We start from the raw sequence: 21,003 nt of genomic DNA on the forward strand, positions 1-21,003 counted from the left end.
CCTTAAGTTTTTAACTTTTTGCAAACCATTTTGCATAATATGGGACCTTTAAGTTTGGAGAAAGCCTCAATGTTTTCCAGACCAAGCCAAGCATAATAAATTGATTAGTAGTTAATTATTCCCTGCTTGTCCTCTCAAAACAGCCTTACTCGTCACATGAAAACAGCTAAACCTATTTAGCTTCCCTCAAGCTGATCAAGAACGGTACTCATTCATCAGTATTCAGGTAGTTTGTGTATAAATATTAAAAAACAATCCATGGACTCAAAGTTACTCAAACAGATGCATTTCTCATGGGACTGGGATGAGATTTCTTGGTCGGTCTTTGTAAAATTGCCACAAATGATGAGCAAAAATATGAGCATAAACTTCAGCAGACCACCAGTACTGAGCTTTATATTATTATTACACATTGTCAGGTGCTGGAAGTCACTTCCTCGTGTTCAAGTGTTTCTTTTCACAGCAGATTCAGTGGCTTGCGGAGCTGCAATTTTCATCTTATTCCCTGCTTTTACCCAGCACCGATGTCCGAGGTGAGCTGACAGTGTGACATTAGAAATGGGACAGCTGTATTTGCTGTCAGTGTGTGATAGCAATATTGAGTGCCCCTTTTGCACTCTGGCAGCACTCGGGGGCTGGCATGAGGTGTGTGCTGTCAGCTGCCTGGTGGACGGACCCCATCGGCCTACTATTGAAGAGTTTCTGCATTGCTGTCATTCCTGCTGGGAGTAGCTGATAGCGCCACTGAAAGGTAAGACAGTGTCTCTCTGTGCTTTCTTCAAAACAGCCCACTACATTTACAGTAAGTCTGGCTGACTGGATGTAATGCCATTGTTGACAGTACACTAACAGTGCGACCTGTGGACTGTGTTTGGAAACAGAGTCTCTGGGCTCTCATTACGTATCTGACAAGGTAAGAGCAAAGCATTCATCTTCAAATATTATCTGACTCTCGTGATCGAAGTGTTTTACATCACAGTGGCTTAACCTCTCCTAAAACAACTGTCATATTTGGACTGTGCTTCAGCACCATTACAGCAAAAGATGTGATCATTTGGACTTTAAAAAAAAAAAAAAAAAATCACAGTGGACTCACAGTTTGTAGTAATTCACTCTCTGTTGTTCCCAGATGGCAGGAGGCATCTTCACCAACTTGGGTAATCTGTGTAATGTGGACTGTGCGAATGTCCACCCCCTGGTGTGTCACCTGTGCCACGAGCAGTACCAGTCCCCATGTTTATTGGATTGTTATCACATCTTCTGTGCCCGCTGCCTGCGAGGTCGGACCAATGACGCCCGCCTCAGTTGCCCCCTCTGTGGGTAAGAGATAATACCTTAAAGTTGACTAACATGCTGTGTGTTGCAGAAACCAAATTCAGTGTGTTACATCTACTGCAATATACAATATATCCTCAGAAGATCCAAATTCATAACAATACTCAAGACTTAATAGCTCTGGTGTCAAAGAGATATCTTTGAATTTTAATGCTACACACTACTTCTTATTGTGATTTTTGTCTGTAATACAGTATAACAACCAAACCCACACACTTCGCTAACTTTAAAACTGTTTATTTCTAAATGACGTGTTAATATTTCTACAAGGTACAAGAGCTCAGTGGAATTCATTTTACACCGGTTCAGTTCATGCAGCAGGTTTGAGGAGAATCCCATCGACTTCAGAGAGAATCAAACCTCTCTGTTTTGGTTTTTTGTGGAGGCGGCTGTGACCCGCTGCTGGCCTGGTGTGGGCAGGGCAGGCCTGAGTGGCTGGAGCAGCTGCGAGGTCATCCCAGTCTCTTATTTAGCCCTTGGCCTCAACACTCAAAGGGGCTGCAAGTTCCGTTAAGACCAGTCACACAGCAAACAAAGCATACTGGTATTTGGCAGCAGTTCCAGCAGCTCAGGGGAATCAAAAGCGGTCACATGATACAAGCCCGTTTCATCCCTTATTAAAGAATGACTCATAGTTTGCAGTCACCTTCAGGTCTGGAGTGTTGACTTTTCCCCATCAAAGCAGGGATGAATGCTTATTGACTGCTTCATTAGACACATTGTCGTCTGCTTCAATCTACAGCCCTGCAATAAATTCTGCCTTGAGAAGAGTAATAATGTCTTCAGTCAACTGTAAGTTCATTTAGAAAGTTTCAGCAGCGTTGAGCTGAATTTCCTAATATATCTGTTCACTGATGCAAGGTGAATGCAAAGCCCTTATTTTGCTGTCAGAGAGAAAACAAACCTCATTTTTAATAGATCTCATCTGCGGAGGAATGCGAATTTTGATAAGTAGTCTGAACATCCATGCATTATTCTCAAATGATCACAGCTTGTTCCTCTGAAGTTTTAAACAACCCAAAGTTGTCTGACTGACTTCAAGAGTTTGTGCTATGAGAAATAATTACTTTTAATAAGAAAAACAAACCTGGATTCTTCAGAAAGTAACTCTTGCATCAGTTTGTGTCCTTCAGTGAGGCCCCTGAGAATATTGTGCACACAGCTGTGTTATTGTAGTGTTGCTGAACTTAAGCATTGTCTAGTTCAACCTCGAGACTGTTTCACTTACTGAATTCAGCTGAACTCATTTTAGCCGGAGGAAGATGCTCTATGCTATGTCTATTAGATATTTAAAGCAACATTTATGGACTAACGACAACAGGAAGTAGTAGTAATACAAATTATACTATCGATATGCAAACAGCAGCAGGCAGCTGTTATCAAGGTAAGCTGACATTAATATAATGCAACCGCTCCATCACCAGCACTGCGGATAAATTCACGTTAATGTGACTCACAGGGAAACGTCTCTCACGTTGCTGTCAGTTGGTCTTAGTTTGGGATTAAAGAAACTGCTAAAGGACAGCTGAAGCTAATCCTAAACGTTTGCTCGCTATGCAGAAGAGGAGAGACAGCAGCTCTGCAGGCCCGCAGCAGGCTTTCTATGAGAAAATAGTAAAAGTCTGACTTGTATGACTGTATTACTGATTTTATTTGTTCTCTTATAGCAAAAATGTCCACACGTCCACATTTATTCAGCATAATGAATCAATATGAACGCCTCCATAAACTGCCTGAACATCGGGCAACACGTTTTAACACACCTGTGTCCATTTGCCATGTCTGAGTCGGCAGATGAGGAGAGTGTATTAAAATGAAGGCACCTTCATTCAGCGAACGCAGAGGTGAGAAATGAGAGGGAAAAGCAAACAATCAGTGGCTTGATGGTTCTCTATAACCCAGTGGGCACAGAGCCACAGTGCTCTGCATAAAGCCTGCTCTGCTGCCCGGCAGCTATTTCCATCAGCAGCCTCCTAACAGCTGCTCACTCAAGAACCATGTAATCTAGGAATTCACTACTCTGCTATTAGTAGAACACAATAGAACCCGTTGCTATGAAAACTAGATAAAACATTCTCAGCAGGCTGAAGGGACAACTGCAACCGTCAAACAGGAACACAGTGAGACACAGAGTGCAATATATTAATTAAACTGTGCTTTAAAATGCAGCAGTGTAGCAGAAAAATACTGGATACGACACCTGTGTGCGTTTGTCCTTTCAACCTGAGAGTAAATGCCTGGTGAGAATTGTACATAACCTTTCAGGGCCTAAAAAAGTAAAAAGATCACTGAATCTCAGGCATGAACTTGTGCTTCATTCAGTTATTTTAAGTAAATTATTCTTCAGCGATCAACAACAGCATTTTTTGTTGAAGCTCTTTATTAGATGAAGATAAGTTAAAAGTCATAAAATAGTTTTGAATTATTTAAGCAAACAGAGTGGCTACCACCAAGACCAGCAAAGTAAAGACAATAAGCGTTTTAAATTAAATACAAGCACAAACCTGCATTTGGTCTGAAGGTATCCGTCAGATTAAAGAGCAGAGCTAAACTATCCAATGAGATAACGCTATTTAGACAATGGCATGCTCACAGGTGTAAAAAACGATCAATTTGTTACACAGCATGTGGTCCAAAAAGAAAAGAATCCTTTTTTCCATCAGAAATAAGAGAGCGCCATCTGCTGGGATGTTACAAGAATGTAATCAACATATAAAGCAAGCAACGTTTAGAGTTTCATCTTTGAGTTATTATACAAACCAAGTTTCTTATATTTCCCTTAGTTAATTGTCTTCGGTACATTGTAACAACTTAAAATCCTCAATTATTTAAGTGACCAGCATTGAATTGGGAAAAGAAAAAAAAAAAGATGAAGTGCTGAGAAGCTACAGAGCAACATATATACACTGGTCCTACAATGAGGCATCATTTCTGGCCACGTTCAGTCCTGTCAGCTGCATTGAGGCTTCAGTTTTCTTCCTGGTATCCCTCCGTCTTCATGTCATTCAAGCCGAGGTCTTCGTTCTGCTGAAACGAGCGGGTGTATTTCTCCACAGTCATCTCAGGATCTGGGTCCGGCGCATACACATTCTGCAAGTAGCTGTTCCCAGCTGGGTCGTCCAGAATGAAGTGGACATCCATTTCTCCCGCCACTATCTTGTCTAGTTTCTCCCCAAACTCCATCAGCTTCTGCATCCGACCCGTGACGCCGCTGTCACCTGTGACAAAGGGGTTTTTGGACACAATGAGGTCTTTGATGTCTTTCAGCAGACCCTCCAGAGTCGTGAACTTCCCACCCACAGCTGCCATCCCCAGCTCAAATTCGAGCTCGGGGATGAAGATGGCACACGTCTCAGACTTCAGCACGTCCCTGGTCATGTCTGACGGGTCTGTGATGTGCAGGGTGATCTTGGTGCCCAGCTCCTCTGTGGCTCCACCTGACTTCACCTCATTGGTCCTGTGGCCGCAGCTGTCACAGATGGTGGCCATGATGACGACCTCCTTGAAGTGGGGGATCTGGACGAGCTTCATGTTGGTGGAGGCGGGCGCGTTGCACTCTGGGCAGTTGGTGTTGAAGACCAGCACCTCGTTCCTCATGGCCTCCACCGAGTTGGAGTCGGGCTCTTGCTCCAGGTCGTCATCCGCCCGGATCCCCAGCTGCATGTCCTGCTGGACCGTCCGCTGGAACCGGGACACGGTCAGGGCCTCGTCCCTCTGAGGGGCCACTGGATTCTCCACAAAGCTGTTCCCAGACGGGTCCTCGATCACGAGCGTGAATTCATCCTCGACGTCCTTCAATTTGCGGAGCTTCTCGATGAATTCGTCTATTTTGCTCGCCACCTCGGGGTCAGTGGCTCTCCTGACAGGCTGGTCCTGTTCCAGTCCGGCCACGGCCCGGTCTATCAGGCCCTCGATGGTGGAAAGAGAGCCCTTCTGGGTAAAGGGAGGGATTTCAAACTCCAGCTCCGGGATCCTGGTGGTCGCACACTCCGCTTTGACGACCTCCCGGTTCAGGTCATGCTTACTTTGGACTTTGAGAGTGTAGCAGACGCCTCGGTCCTGGATCCGACCCGCGGACTGGATCTCGGTGTTGGCCCAGCCGCAGTTGGCACAGCTGAAGGAGCTGACGATGATTTCTTTGAAGAAGGGGATTCTGGTGAGCAGCAGGCGCGTCGTTCCGTTCTGGTAGCAGTTCATACACATGCTCTCGATCTCAGTGGGCTGCAAGTCCTCGTTATCGGCGCTGATATCACTGAAAACGCTCTCACCTCGAACATTTTCCTCCGAAATCACAGACATGTTTGAAGTCTGGTGGGACACTCCGTTATCACGCTGTCGTTCCTCCTCAGACGCTTTTATGGAGCGCAGAACTTTCCAGACTCTTCACACTCTTCTGCTGCACAGCGTGTTTGACGCACACTTCCGCATGCTCTTCTTCTAAGCATGAGGCGTTGAGGAGAAATCTGGCGCCCCTTCAGGCTGTCTGTGGTCCTGCACCGAAACTACTTGTTTTTATTTCTTTATTTATTTTGAACATTAAGTTTGCTACTTATTAATTATTTTATTGGAGAGTCTCCAAAGTCTCATTCTTAAAAATTTTCCCCACTCAATTATGATTTATGTCAGGATATTTTTCCTCAGTTTTTGTACTTTCCAGAGGGATACAGTCACACATTTGAAAGAAAAATAGTTATTGACCAAGGTGATGACAATAATGGACAGAATGAGTCACAAATTACCCCCTCCCCCACTTTTTTAAAATTTTGAGTAAATGCCATATACCACTTTATACCATTGCCACTTTATTTAATTGTATACAATGTGTGACTGACAGTTTGCGTGTGTGTGTTTTAAATAATGTTATACATGCCTTTTTGACCATATTTTCATGTTTTTCCATCTCATTTAACAGTGGTTGTCTTCATAAAATTGCCTCATTCCCTATTCATTAGTGAAGCTCATTTCCCGTCTCCATTTTAAAATGAAAGTTGCAGTGTCTCTTACTTGAAAATTTCAGCATCAGTTTTATTTCCTTCATGCTTCACAAGAAGTTGTGCATAAACTACCTACAAACTAGTTGCAATGCAAAAAAAAAAAAAAACAAAACAAACAAAAACAAAGCAAAACAAGATGCTCAACAATTATATTTACTCTAATGTTCGCCCTTCTCCACTTCATCTTAATTCTTTGGTTAACTGTTTTAATGCTATTGAGTTTATTCTCGGCAGAGTTAAATGTGAGCAATTTGATGATAAATATCATATTTTTGTCTGAACACCGAACTGAAGCAGTTTGAATATCTGTCTTTGAAACAGATACCCGTCTATAATTAAAGGAAATAATGGACTTCCACCAGAGGATCGTCTGCTGAAGTTTCTGGTGGACAACAATGCAGACGCTGAGGAGACGGTGCAGTGTGCCAACTGTGACCAGGAGAGTGACAAAAAGGTACAAAGAGACTGAACTATAATAAAAATTTTGATGGACTAACATTAATTTGCATGTTTTAGTGTTAAAGCCTGAAATAACTTTAAAAAAAAACCCCACTTGTGAATATATTATATTTATGGATGTATTTTGAAGTAATCAATGAATTTAATCCACTTTCTCAGTAGATGTGGCATCATGAATCAATTCATGAAGTTTAAAAAAACCTTCGAAGATCCAATAACTCTGTGCTATAAGACGTCATTTCTGCAGAGATGACAGAATATGTGAAAACAGAAGAAAAATGAAGGATTGGTGAATGTTGAAGCATTTAGAGACCAAATTATTATTATCATTATTTATTGGAGGAAGCACTCTGTATTTGATTTTTAATTATTTTTCACTTCAAGGTGTTGAAGTCTCCCTGCAGAAAGGCTTGTTTTTTGTTTTTGTTTTTTTAAGAATCTAACTCAAAGGATATTCTGCAGGTTTTTATCTTTGGAAAAAGACTTTCCTGGTAAAAACTGTTGGCATTTATGCAGGCACTTCATGCTCAAAAAAAGAAAAAAAAAATGCTACATTTGGAGAAACCTCCAAGGAAATCTGAAATCAAATATTTACAATCTAGCATCCGTCTGAATAACTGGAGAGTAGAAAAGCTGAAACCTCCAAATAGAGAAAATACACCTGAAAGCCTGAAATCTGTGAGGCATCCCACAGGGGGACTGAGAAGTTTCTGATAGCAGCATGCGTGAGAGAGGATATTTCTTCTTGGTGCACTCTGTAATAACCCTCAATTAATTGCTGTTAAAGTGTAAAAAAAAAAACCCTGACTCTATTAGTCTTAGCACTGTGGGGGGCTAAAGAGCACGAAGGGGGTGATGATAAGAAACATCTCATAATAAAACGGGTAATGATTTAATTAAATCACACTTTTTTTAAAAACTGTATTTATGGTTACTGTGAAAGAGACACATTGAAAAGCTAAAATAAACTTGACTGCAAAATACTTGATGTACAAAATACACAAACGGGTTCATTATCCTTCTGTAGACCCCCATCCAAGCCCCTGTATTTACCCTTGAATTTTACAGTTGAAGTGCTTTTTTCTTCCTCTAATAAACACACTGGCTAATAAACAATTAAAGAGTTTATGTTTTCCCTTTTTACCCTTTTCCAGGACACGGGAGTGATGTATTACTGTAATACTTGCAGTCAGCCGCTGTGTGCGGCGTGCAGAGAGCTGACACACAAGGCCAGAATGTTTTCCCACCATGAGATCGTGTCCCTGGCCAAACGCACCAAAACAAAACACAGGAAATGCTGTGAGTACCACCTGGAATTTCCTCCTGACGAGATTCGGTCCAACGGGGGGCTTTTTGCACCGCGGTGGAAGCATGTTGCGACGGAGAACTGTTGTCTTCTTGTGCTCTGCTTGAATTTTCTTGGCTGCGTTTTATCCATGCTTTCGTGCAGAGGGCTGTGCTGAAGTAATTTGTGAAAGCAGAACAAAAGCCCGCCATAGCGGTAAGCCACACTCGGTGGTAAGCTTCACCCAGAACAAGGAAAGCCTCGCAGTCGAAGCAGGCAACCAGTGTTTGTACTCCGAAGTCCCTGTTTGTCACAAATGTGCTCACTTGGAAAAAACAGAATACCTTAATGACGGAGCTCCTGTGGGCTGAAGTTAAAAAGACATCTGTGTCTCCACAGCTCTCCACGAGGAGCCCTACATCCTTTTCTCCACGGAAAACAAGTCTATGCTTTGCATCAAATGCTTCAGAGACATGCAAGTGTGAGTGAATCCACCACTCCAAAAATAAAAACAAAAACACACACAACTTTCTCTTCTCTTCTCTTCTCTTCTCTTCTCTTCTCTTCTCCATAATAAATGACTTGTTTTTTCTCTGTTGTCCTCAGGGAAAGCCGAAGCCACTGCATTGATATAGAAACTGCTTACGCACAGGGCTGTGAGATGTTGGACCAGGCTGTGCTGGTGAGAGAGAGATCTGTCTGATCTTCAGCTTTCTCATAACATTAAAAAATACACATATAAACCATCATGCACAATTGAATCACTCAGTGGGAGAGAGCATTTCACCAATGTGACAGGTTTGTTTTGGCTCGTTGTGATGAAATTTGAGTTTTCAGCTCTTGCGCTTTCAAGATTTCTTAGAAAATGTTGAACCTGTACACCTCTGACTCACAATTCTGATGAAGGAAAGGTGAAGTGAATCACAAATACCTTTTAAGAGACAACTGAACAACATGGGATATTAAATTGGCTAAAATGGATGACAAAGCTTCACGATAGTTTCGGGTGTTTTGTTAGAGTTTATTTAATTTTGCAGTGAAGAATCAGAGAAAGCATTTTTCTGATCTCTGTACACGGTGAGGGAACGGATAAAAGTGAAATCAAAGTCTAGATTTAAAATAAGACATAAATAAAAGTATCTAACATGAAAAAGAATGCATGAAATAAATATGTAATTCAAAAATGCATACAAAAACCATAATTTTGAAGTTAGGTAATGCAATAACGAAGCAGTGATATCTGTGTGGTTTCAGTGTGATTAGAGCTGGAAAACATCTTTGAATTGAGCACTGAAAAGGTTCGTGCTCATTGTGAATCTCTGTCATTGTTTGGGTGTCAGTATCTGTGACGAGCTCAAGGTCACTCCGTCCTCCACCAATCCATCTCTTCAGCCTTTTTCACGGCAGTAGGGTTGTAGGTAGGTGGAGATCATCAAACAATCACACAGAGGAACAGCTACATTTTTTTCTCTGGAGCGTGGGAATGCAACTCCACAGAAGTGTGTGTTGAATACTTGTTAAGGATGATGCACACACACTGTGACACTAAAATTACATAAACTATGACGGTGTTCACATTTGCTTATTCTGTGTTTTCCATTGACTTCGGCTGTCGTCTTCTCCCAGCCTCAAGCAGCCTTTGATGGTGAATTCAAACGAGCTCTTTATTCCAGTTCCAGTGAGCCTCGTCTTCTCCCTCCAGGTGGTGAAAGAGCTGCAAACTTCGACGGGAGAGGCGATCCTCCTGCTGAGAGCCATGATCGGAGAAGTGTGTCTGAATGTGGAGGAAGAGGAGAACGCAATCTGCTGCCTGTTCAACAGTTTGCAGGTCAAACATCGATCCTTTAGTTCACCGTCCACCGGCGAGAAGACTGGCTGCAGCTGTTGTTCACGTCTCTCCTTGCGAATATCGCTGAAGGGACCTTGAAACGTTCTCTCGTGAAACATTTCTGTGGTTCAAATAGAAACAGTAATCAGGCACAACTGGCACGCGTCGTGCTGGTTTTAATGGCCTGTGCTGCTTCGCAAGCTATTTTACACCGATATATAATTTATTTAAGCCCCCTTTAATCTTTGTAAGAATCATTTGAGACAGATGAGATGAGGCTTTGTGTTCAGACACTTCGTTTTAATTTTTGTCTTTCAGCAGCTTCGCAATAGCTGCTGAGAAATGAACTCATTTGGATTAAACGACTGTCAGATATATTTCCTTTGATTCAGCAGCTAATTTCAATAATTTAATCCCCCTAAAATGTGATTCAAGCAGCCTCCTCTCTTCACTTGACGGCATTAGGAGTTGTTGGCGCCACTGGCATCGTTCAGCCACTGGATGTCTCTGTTACCCTGACTGTGAGAGGAGAGTTTTATTCCCCTTTTGCTTAATGAACAATCTTAAGAGAGCAGACGCCACACTGTGAACTGTACACCAATTTTTATTCTATTATTATTTAATTTTTTTTTTTTTTTTTTTTTTTTTTTGCCCATCTTGAAAATTCATGAGGTATTTTAAGGCTCGAGGCCATGTTCACAGCAGTACTGCGAGGAATAAAAAGGCTCTTCTTTCTTTTGTCGTCCGGCAGGAAAAACTAGCAGAGAGGAAGAAGATTCTGCTGAAAGCAGCTCAGAGGTACAAAAAAACACAAAGATTTACATTTAATTTATTTCAAAGGAAAAAGGAAAACACTTTTCCAGTGACGCAAAGTTTCTGACTTCATATCTATTAACTGGGAGTCTATTATCCTGCTGTCACCGGGAGACTTGATCCCTTTTCCCATTGTGTCAGGCCGCTTTGAGCTCAGGGTAATGAATGGCAGCGCACTGTTTGCTCTGGAATGATGTCTGTCTGCACCAAACACACTTTCTTAGTGCTTTCCATTCATCGCAAAGCTCGGCGCTGAATTAAAGCCACTTCAGTGGGATTACAGCTACTTGACGCCGGCTGAAAATCACTGGCACACACATTTACAATATGTGAATTAGAGACTTCCTCGAGCATATGATACCAAGAAAAGAAACTGTTGCAAGATGAGCATGACGCTCCAGATGCTCTCTATATTTGCCAAAAAAAAAAAAAAAGAAGAAAAAGAAAGCATCCTGTTTAGTACCAGTTGGGGCCCTGTGAGAAATTAACATCCTGCATTTCCTTTACTAACCATCAAAGCATAGTTATGGTTTTTCCATCATAATTTAGTGTATTGAGAATTACATTTTCCCTTTTTTTTCTTTGAGGCAACTTGCAACAACAACAACACACTTTGTAGCTGCCTGTGCGGAAACAAGACTAGAAAGTGATAAATATTTAAAAAGTACGTTTAAAAGCTGAGCATCAGCTTTTCAAACCATTATTGTAGCATCCAATGGGTATTCAGCCAGAAAAATAATTAAAAATAGATCTCCTGGGGAATCAATGACGTTTGATTTGATGTCATTTAAGCTCTGCAGCTAATTGGTGTGCAGATTGAAGTTAGTGCACATCAGTGAAATTGATGAAATGACTCATCACAGTTTAATGATGAAGAGACAAAAAAAGTGTGTTATGCAGATTTCCTTTACTCAAAAAAACAATCTACAAACTGATTTACAATGTGCAGATCTAAATGAGAGTCTGAATGAAAACCATTTCTGAGCACTTTTCACTCTGCTTTTCACTACGTGTGTGTGATTGAACGAGAACAATTCCATGTATGTGAGTGAGGGAGTGTATCAGGTTGCTCTCTGTGGGGATCTTTAATGAGATTTTTTTGTGGCCAGTGCCTCCTCTATCTCGGTTTGCCCCCTCTCTCTGTCTCTCTCTCTCTCTCTCTCTCGCTCTCTTTCTCCATTGCCTGGAAGCCGTCCACTGGCCGGCTTCCCGGAAGAGTGTTAAAGGCTATTTATGTTGCTCTTTGTGTGTCCGGACCCTAGTCTGCGCCTGTGTGTGTGTGTGTGTGTGTGTGTGTGTGTGTTTGCTCCAGGAGAAGACAGATAGATTAGCTTCTGGAAACACGGAGCATGTTGTTTATGGTCCCACCTCCTGAGCCGAAGCCTCTGTGCACGAATGCCGAGGCGTCGTCTTACACCTGTGTGTTTTCACAGTCAGCACGAGGAGAAGGAGAAGGCACTGAAGGAACAGTTGTCCCACCTCTCCGCCCTCCTGCCAACTCTCCAGGTAGAGATGGGGACGCGTCTGATGACAGAAAATGTTCTTTACTAACAAAACCACCGCTGCCGACGTGTTCGTCATCAAAAACTGCAACATGACAACAGAAAGTACTCAAACGCAAGAGTAATGTACGTGAATGTAAGAGCCACTGTTTTAACTGAAGATTACTGATCTGAAATTAGTAAGTCTAGAATTGATGAGCGTTCACGTTATTTATGAGCTGTTGTTTCCTGTGAAATCAGCTGTGTTACCATTATTTCACTAAACGCATGCTTACCAGAGGATGAGGGCATCATTGATCCTGAACTCTCTCTGTCTCATCCACAGCAACATGAAAGATTTTTTTTTTCTTTTTTAGAAAAGCTTGATTTAAAATTAACTTTAGCCATTTTACACAATATCCTTGGAATGGATCAATTGAATCAATGGACATGATCTTACCTTTATCATACCTGGATGCTGCTGTCTGCATGTGTGTATTTTATTCCAGCTGCTTTTTCCTCTTTGAGATGAATTCATTAATCTATTTAATTGAAGAACTGCGAACATTATAGATCATTTTCTTCAAAACAACTTACATAAATTAAATGAATCTTGAGGAGAGAATTCAAACTGCAGCGATTATCATTAATTACTGGAGTTTTAAAATGTCACCGGGACTTCTTTAGGATCATAACTCTCAATCTGAATTTGTTGTATCTTTATTATATGTCCTTAATTCACACCGTGTTTGTGAGTGATACTTTTCCACAAAGTTTGGCTGAACTGTGACCTTTGACCCCCTCTGACGTTTCCAGGTCCACCTGGTCACCTGTTCGGCCTTCCTCAGCTCAGCGAACAAGTTTGAGTTTTTGGATATGGGCTACGTGAGTACGGCACCAGTTGGGGTCGATGTAATAGATGGAGTTTAGGATTGCGATGATCGACAGAGGTTAACAGCGTTAGCCGAACCGGATTGCTTTTTAAACAGAGGCAGTCCATAACGTCCCAGAGAGGCCAAACAGTTCACTGAATCACACCCGGATGTTCTTGCTTACACAGCAACTCATGGAGCGGCTGAAGAGGATTGTAAAGCTCCCTCATCGACTGAGGCCGGTGCAGAGCAGCAAAGTGAGTCAAAGAGCAGCAGTCAAGCAGAGCCGGAAAAGGTTACATTTAGAATTCAAGCCACTGCAGCACACCGATTAGTTGTTTCACTTCTTCCCAGTGTAGTTTCATCTGTCTCTTCTCTGTGGCGAGAAAGTTTAATGCCTTCTAACGGCCACTTTACGCCTCTATTTATCAAGGAAAGCACAGACTTTATGCGCGGGCGATGGCGTACATTCTAAAGCAAGAAAACAACAAACTCAATAAAATACATTTCACGCAATAAATGAGGAGAAATCTCTGGAGATCCATTACAGAATACACATAACTTCACATCAGTAAACAAGACCCCCAACTCAGGAAAGCATATTACAGGATAAAACTGGAAACAATCACAGCAAAGAATCATCAAAGAAAGATGTAGTCTAATTCAGACCGGTTCAGTTTGAACAAAACCAGTTTCTTTGTACAGTATATACTGTGTGTTACATATGTCTGGTGATAAATAATAACAAGAGGCTGTTAAAGAGTCAGTAAATCACGATATAAATGAACTTTTATTTACCATCCATCCCAGAGTGAACACAGATCTTTGTTGTTTGTTGCCCTCTGTCAGATCAACACAGAGTACAGGAGTGAGTTTGCTCGCAGCTTGGAGCCTCTGCTGCAGATCGGACAGCGCTGCCCTCCTTCTGTCACCGGCTGCACCAGCGTCGCAACGAGGTAAAACGCCTCGCCTCATTCATCAGGGCGCCTGCCGCCACATGTCACTTGGCTCCAGTCGCTAAATGATCCCTTCCTCTGAATCACAATGTGGTCGAAGCACCTGAATTTTTTTTCAGTGACACAATTCGAATTCTTCCAAGAAAAAGCAAAGAGTCTCAGCTGAAAATTTCACACTCTCAAAGCATCTGAACTCAACGCCCCCCCCGATGAATGGTCGCAAGTCCAGATGGAGCGAGGAGAGGAGGCGCCACGCCGAGTCCCACTATGACAGCTATTCTGCCTGTCTGTCTGCACGCTCTGTACACACACACACACACACGTTTACGTAACTCACCTTGTTGCACGAGGGGCTGGAAAGGAGGCGGTCTGTCCTATTTTAGAAGGCTTCGGTCCTGCTGTGTGCAGAGAACACGATGGTTAAAGGGATGAGGGAGTTGGTCCACGTGGCTCCGGCTCCAGAGCAAAGATTTGCTCCAGTCGGGATTTACAGTATCCCACTTCATAGATTTGCTTTAGCATAAACAATGAACATTTGATCACACGTCTACCCCTTTAAGACAAAAAAGCTTTGTCTTCTCTCGCACAAGCACTCAGTTTTTGTTTCTTTTTCCCACATCAGTGTCTCCCAAACCCTTCACAGGCTTTTAAGTATGCTCACTAATGCCAGCAGACTGACAACTCTCCAACTTGTTTTAGCGCCATGCCAGTGCGAAATGCAGAGTGGGCCGGGACTGGTGGCGGGCCGGCCGGCACTATTTTTATCGTAATTTCACAGAACTCTTTGTGATCCATCTGGAAGTTGGCACGGCGGAGCGTTTTGTTCCAGGCGGCTGATGTCACTGCTTCAGCACGAGCAAAATCTTTAATTGGCGTCAGTGGTTGGAAGACAGAGGCTGGATGTGCAGAGGATGACATGTTATGTGGCAGAGCGAGAGGAATATATGGTGTGATTTGGACGGGCGGCTCCGACTCAGGACAAAAAGAGCGGAGCCTAATGGATCCCAGGTAAATTCAGTTTTTTGACCTTTTTTGTTGTGATTAGTATGTGGACGTGGTATGCCCTTAACTTGCAGCACAAGCGTTCCTTCTAACCAGCTGGATATCTGGAAATAATCTGGGTCTTTGTAGAGACTCATCTGGATTTGTTTGATGAAGATAATTGGATCGGAAGTGAAGTCTCACTCTGGGTTTTTACATTTTGTGTGCATTTCTGATGAAACCCGTAAAAAAGAAGAATGACGTGGAAATCTGTTCTATAATTTGGATCACAGTTAGTGGGAGCAAACAGGCCTCTCATAAAGGTATGATTGTTGAGAATGCCACCTACATGCTGTACATGCTGTTGTGTCTAATGATTGCTGTCGGAAAGCATCGTTCCTCACTGTCGCTGATGCAGGATGCAAACTATGCAGAGATTGGAAGTAGGGAGTCACTTCAGTACCGGCGGCCTTTGGTTTGATCAGGATTTCACAGGATAGCAGATAAGTGACATTGTTGTAGGTGCACATTCTCCTAATGCTGCCTCTTTAGTGCTGTCAGAGTCTGTTGGGACTCAGGCTGGATGCTCGGAGGACACGATGAACCGGGAGAGAGCTACATTTCCACCTCAGTCACCCTTGAACAGCCACAGTAACGCCGTGTGAGGCTTGATGTTTGTGAAGCACTTTTGCATTAGATTTTAGCACTTATGAAGACAATTGGAGTGCTTGGTGTATTGATTTACTTCAGACACATGATAAAGAGTGAGAACAGGTTTTAAAGAGGAAGACACGGAACAAGCAGGTCAGTTGTTGTAGCTTCGAAATGATGCTGAAAAAGATCATTGCAGCAACGTGTGTTTATGGACACTATACCACTTCAAATGAAAAGTTGCAAATTGAGGATGTTCTTAAAGGACAACGTAAGAAACTGTTTCAATTCTGTTACTTCTGAAACTCAATCTGAAGATCCACTGGATTCAAATACAACGAAATCTGTTTGAAACTTTAACGTTGATTCACATACAGTGTTTGTCTATTTTCTAATTGGGAAGAATAAAACAATGCATCAATCAGGTGCACAGATTCAGCTGCAGCTCTCTCAACGCAGAGCACCGCTATTTAATTCTATATGTGACGGGGTTATCATCAAGTTAGTGTGACAGAAGCAGGAATGTACCAAATGTGGTCTGTTATTTTAAAGAAGGTTAAATATTTAGCACAAAAACTGAAATAACTAGTAACTCTTGCCCAAAATAAGAAACAAAAAATAAAGTGAAACAAGATGAGGAACAGATTTGGAAAATGCAGACCTGTTGTCATGTTCTGTGATCATATTGATACTCAGATAAACTACTACATAATGATCTTTAACGTGTTAAGGGTGTTCATGGTGATGTGCCAGGATCTTAGAGGTGACATTAAGCTGCTGTCAGTCTTTCCCGGCTGTCTGTTAAATAGAGATTTCTGGATGTCTTTCTCTCTCCTCCTTCAGGCTCCACTCCCCTCTTTCTGTGTCCTGTCGCTCGCCGTCTCTGAGTGAGATGCCCCTCGGCTCGGCTTTCGGGCGAAGGCCCACGTCTCATCGCAACATCTGCACCAAGGTCCTCCTGGCCGAGGGCCGGGAAACGCCCTTCACCGAGCACTGCCGCAATTACGAGAACACGTACAGGGTGAGTGAAGCGGCTTCAGAACTAAACCTTTATTTGCTGCCGCAGGTGTATGAGATTAAACAAACTAACAAAATTAGAGATGATTTGAAACAATGATGTGAGAGTAACTTCTCAGATAACTACTGTCTTGTTTGCAAATGTCCCATTAAAATGATATTTGGTTCTTTACATGTGTGCATTTCTGTAAAAAAAAAAAAAACCACTGAATCGTTCCTGAAATGAGAAGGATTTGTTCTGCTATCATCTCTAGTCCTGTGTTATTATGCAAGGGACAAGTTACTCTCTCCATCTGATATTTGTTTTTGTGAAGTATATCCAAAATCAGAAGAAATTGCCAATTTTCTGCTCCATCAGGTTGCAGTCAAGTAGAAAACGATATGAAACTAGAGGAGTTGGTCTTCTTGAAATTTTTAAAAGCCGTCGTAAGTGTAGAAATGTGAGGAAGAATGTAAAAATTGCAAAATTTTGCAAATATTTTTAGGTGATATAATCAGTTTTAGGTGTGTTTCGTGTTTACTTATCTCTTTTCTCTTTTTCTCCTCATTTCTCTATGGCTGCGATTGTTGATCAGGACTCTTTCGAAAAAGATACCTTTTAAAAATGAATATTTAAAATAAAAATGAAAGTTTACTGGATGAACAAATGCTAATAAATTAAGATTTAGATAGAGTACCAGATTTCGGCAGCCAGTCCAGCTGTGCATCCACTAAAAGCCCGGCTCGTTCAAGTTTATACCTGAAGTGTGAAGTTTCACAGGAAGAGATCTTTTTTTTTTTTTTTTCTTTTCACAATAGCTTGGGACTAATTAAACGATGAATGAATAATAAGCCCATAGACAGGATAAAAAAGTGGTGCAGTTTTTCATTTTCACAAGAACATTGATGCATAAATAATTCATTTAAAAAAAAATGACAACTTTTTTTTATATATTAAGTAAAAAAAAAAGAGAATTGTACATCGGGGCCTGCTGAAGAAACTTTTCTTCCCGGTTTTAACTTTGAGAAGCATCCAGTAAAGAGGCAACAGCACACACTCCTGGAGGAGCCGGTGCTCAACCTGTCCAGTTAGCAGCACGGCTTTGATGCACATCACCGAGCATCTGTGCACGTCCTCTCAAAACAGTTATATAATCTCTGTGCGTGCGTGCGTGTGCGTACGTGCACGTGTGTCCACAGACCCTCCAGACCGACATCCAGAGCCTGAAGGACCAGGTCCAGGAGCTGCACAGAGACCTGACCAAGCACCACTCCATCATCAACACAGAGAAAATGGGAGAGATCTTGGAGCGATCGCTGCACATCGACAGTCAGATAGCGGCCCATTACTCCACTGTGGAAACTATGAGAGTCATGTTTGAAGAGGTGCGCCAGGTGACACCTGACCTTTCCTACGCGGCTCACTGTGCCAGTCACTTCTGATGAAAGAGGTTTCTCCAGTTGTGCTCCGCTGGTGCCTCCCGCTGCATGCTAACAAGCATAATTTTGCCCATTGTTATAAATTTAGACTGCTAGAAGTGCAAACAGAGGGAAAAGAAAAGTAGCAAATGTCAAGGTGTCCCCAGAGCCGACTGACTGCAGCTCATATACCGTCTTACTTCGTGAGAATCAGCTTACTTCTCCACATTTTTTCCCCCCCAATAGATTTGGGATGAAACTTTTCAGAGGGTCACCAACGAGCAGGAGATCTATGAAGGTTTGTTTTCCCCACTCTTTGTGTTTAAAGCGTGCTTTACATCTTGATTTAAACTGATGTTTGTACCGTTTGCAGCCCAGCTTCACGACTTGATGCAGCTGAAACAGGAGAACTCCTACCTGACCACCATCACCCGACAGATCAGCCCCTACATCCTGTCTATCGCCAAAGTCAAAGAGCGACTCGAGCCAAGGTGGTGTATCCACAGGACATCCTGTCCTCCCTGAGTAACACCGGCTGACTGATGACACTGACTCCTGCCTCCTCAGCAGTTTCGACCACTTCATTATGCACGAGGCCGCACGGGGAATATAAGAAAGAAAGTGAAAAAAAATTGCCACCCTCACTGATTTTCTTTCAGCTTTCCCTGCTTTTAAAGTGGCCTGGTTTTCCTTTTATAGTTGACATAACACTAACGTTGACGCATCCCCGAGCCCCGCTGTTGAACCCGCTAACATGTTTCTTCATTAGGATGAAGTTGGGCGCTGTAGTTTGTCTTAATTATGTGAGTTCAGTCGCACAAACACAGCTCAGCTGCAGTTTACTCACAAGTGCACAAAGTTTGCTGTAATTCAAAGCAAGAAAGAAAAAAAAGAACTCACTAAAAAGCCTGACATGCAAGTTTCATTCTTCAGTACAGTTTAAATTAAGCAATACAGCACATTTACCAAAACTGTTCGCAGAAACTAGAGTCAACAATAAAATAAATGACAGATTTTTACAGGGTGCTTCCACATTATCCCTTCATTTATAGACTATTTAAAATACATTCGGTACATGCATCAGCTCTGTCACATGAAATCGCCTCCATGATAACCTACTTTATCGTGTAGTCTTGATCAAGTCTGTTTTATATCTTGTATTTATTTTCTGAGAAAGTCTGCTGTCCTGTCATTAAAGATCAATGAGCGCTCTCCTGAATTCTAACATTTTTTACAAAATGCAAAAATGCACAGTTGGAATAACAGTTGGAAATGTTGTCAGTGGGAAAGTTATTCAGAGGGAGAGAGTACAAAGAGCGATGGTTTACCATAGGTTTGTTCTTCAGGCTTCAGGAGCATAAAGAGCACCTGGATGACCGCACAGCAACAATGCTGAGAATCTACGAGGACAGCATCACGGCAAAGGAGAGTCAGCAGAGGTACAGATACTTGCTGATTGTGATCATTGAGTTTATAAATCCTTATTTTTTTAATGAGTATTTCCCTCGGTTCTGTGTGTATCCGTTTGCTGAGGCGAAGCTGTCGTTGACATGAGAATAGTGACATTCATTATGTGTTTCTGACTTGTTTCCGTTGACAGTGACGGCCAGGCCGGTGTCACGGAGCAGGACAGAGACAAGAGCAGCCGCCCACTGCTGCACGAGTCGGGGGAGAGCTCTGTCAAACCCCATCGCCCGGGCAGGCAGAGGGGCCCCGCCGAGACGCCCAGCGGCAATGACGTGCCTTCATAAACATCACTTTATTTCCCTTCCTCTCTGCCCCAGCGCTCCCTGTGTGCCTTAATTCAGCCATAACAAGCTCGGGATGGCATGCGACTTCCCTGGCTGCCCACATCACATCTTCTCAGCAGCGGGGGAGCTGTCGACGGCGCCGAGGTGAACGTTTGGATTGACGCTAACTGGATGTACACGGATCTCGCAGACTTGCGGCTGTCAGAGCCTGACGTAAATAATCTATAGGTTCAAAGCACACAAAGACTCTTGACTTGAGAGTAATGGACTTTCCTAATGAGAGAGCACAGTGAATATTATTTCAAGTCTCTGTTTTGTCTGTTTAAATGATGAGTGTTTGTCATTGTCAAGCTGAGTGTGGATCATCATACTGTGTGTGTGTGTGTTTGTGTGTGTAACTACTTTTTGTAGGTACTTTTAAGTCTTTAGACAATTGATCTCATTCTATCTCACTCTATCACACTAGTTACTCAAAATAAAAATATCCTGTTTCCTCAAAAGGTATCTCTCCTTCTACTGCTAATATTCACCCTAATATGATTTTTTTTTTACCAATGTGTACATATCTGTGCTGTTGCACTGTTGCTGCTAAGCAGTTAAACTCTGAACGATGTGTGGTTCAGTCCTCTGACCGATCCTCTCATTTAATTCAGTTACTTGAAGGAGAAGAAGATCTTTTATAAACTGTATTTTAATGATTGAGTGAAGAGCGGATTTACGAATGAATGACAACAAGAAGATGCAAGAAAAAAAAACTGAGATGAAACTGCCAACGTGCTCACAAGTCTTAACAAGGTAAGCCGATGTTTATGTGTCACTGTGAACGCATGACGTGCAGAGTGGCACAGGCTGAACATGTAACTCAGAGTTCAGTCTTTTCCATGTTGCGGTCAGGAGAGCTCAGAGCTGAGATGGTTTAAGATTGATTGGGCCTTCTGTGTGGAGTTTGCATGTTTGTTTGTTTTTTTTTTCTGGTTGACTCTCATTGCTCTCCCCTTTGAGTGAATACGACTGTCTCAAATGGATGAGACGTCTCTCCTTCAGTAAACAAGAGTTTAGGGAAATAGTAACAGTAGGGACAGACACTGTATGTAACAGCACAGAATAGACACAGTGATGTGGCTAACATGGTTACAGTGATATTTTGTGTGTGTTTGTGCTTAAATACTTCATCAGCAGTAT

The 21,003-nt window shown here is 42.4% G+C and overlaps 2 protein-coding genes across 2 annotated transcripts; one reads left to right on the top strand and one right to left on the bottom strand.

The window, feature by feature from the left end:
• The first annotated feature begins 1,118 nt into the window (after nucleotides 1-1,118).
• LOC115389081 (RING finger protein 207-like) lies at nucleotides 1,119-19,821 on the top strand. Its single transcript, XM_030092470.1, has 17 exons — nucleotides 1,119-1,320; nucleotides 6,651-6,783; nucleotides 7,943-8,087; nucleotides 8,473-8,554; nucleotides 8,680-8,755; nucleotides 9,776-9,901; nucleotides 10,653-10,699; nucleotides 12,148-12,220; nucleotides 13,012-13,080; nucleotides 13,256-13,324; nucleotides 13,917-14,023; nucleotides 16,499-16,676; nucleotides 17,852-18,037; nucleotides 18,317-18,368; nucleotides 18,444-18,561; nucleotides 19,417-19,509; nucleotides 19,671-19,821. Exons 1-17 carry the CDS (start codon nucleotides 1,130-1,132, stop codon nucleotides 19,819-19,821), a joined length of 1,896 nt encoding a protein of 631 aa, XP_029948330.1. The 5' UTR covers nucleotides 1,119-1,129.
• Nucleotides 3,127-5,756, bottom strand: zpr1 (ZPR1 zinc finger). Its single transcript, XM_030092471.1, has one exon. The coding sequence runs from the start codon at nucleotides 5,632-5,634 to the stop codon at nucleotides 4,303-4,305; it is 1,332 nt and encodes a 443-aa protein (XP_029948331.1). The 5' UTR covers nucleotides 5,635-5,756; the 3' UTR covers nucleotides 3,127-4,302.
• Nucleotides 19,822-21,003: the final 1,182 nt, after the last annotated feature.

This window comes from Salarias fasciatus, chromosome 5 (genome assembly GCF_902148845.1).
Source record: "Salarias fasciatus chromosome 5, fSalaFa1.1, whole genome shotgun sequence".
Taxonomy (NCBI): domain Eukaryota; kingdom Metazoa; phylum Chordata; class Actinopteri; order Blenniiformes; family Blenniidae; genus Salarias; species Salarias fasciatus.

Excerpts from the sequence above, each read along its gene's own strand:
- LOC115389081 (XM_030092470.1), top strand. The coding sequence starts at position 1,130 with ATGGCAGGAGGCATCTTCACCAACTTGGGTAATCTGTGTAATGTGGAC. Across the intron at positions 13,325-13,916 it reads GGCCGGTGCAGAGCAGCAAA|ATCAACACAGAGTACAGGAG; the intron begins GTGAGTCAAAGA and ends GCCCTCTGTCAG. Across the intron at positions 18,562-19,416 it reads AAAGAGCGACTCGAGCCAAG|GCTTCAGGAGCATAAAGAGC; the intron begins GTGGTGTATCCA and ends TTTGTTCTTCAG.
- zpr1 (XM_030092471.1), bottom strand. The coding sequence starts at position 5,634 with ATGTCTGTGATTTCGGAGGAAAATGTTCGAGGTGAGAGCGTTTTCAGT.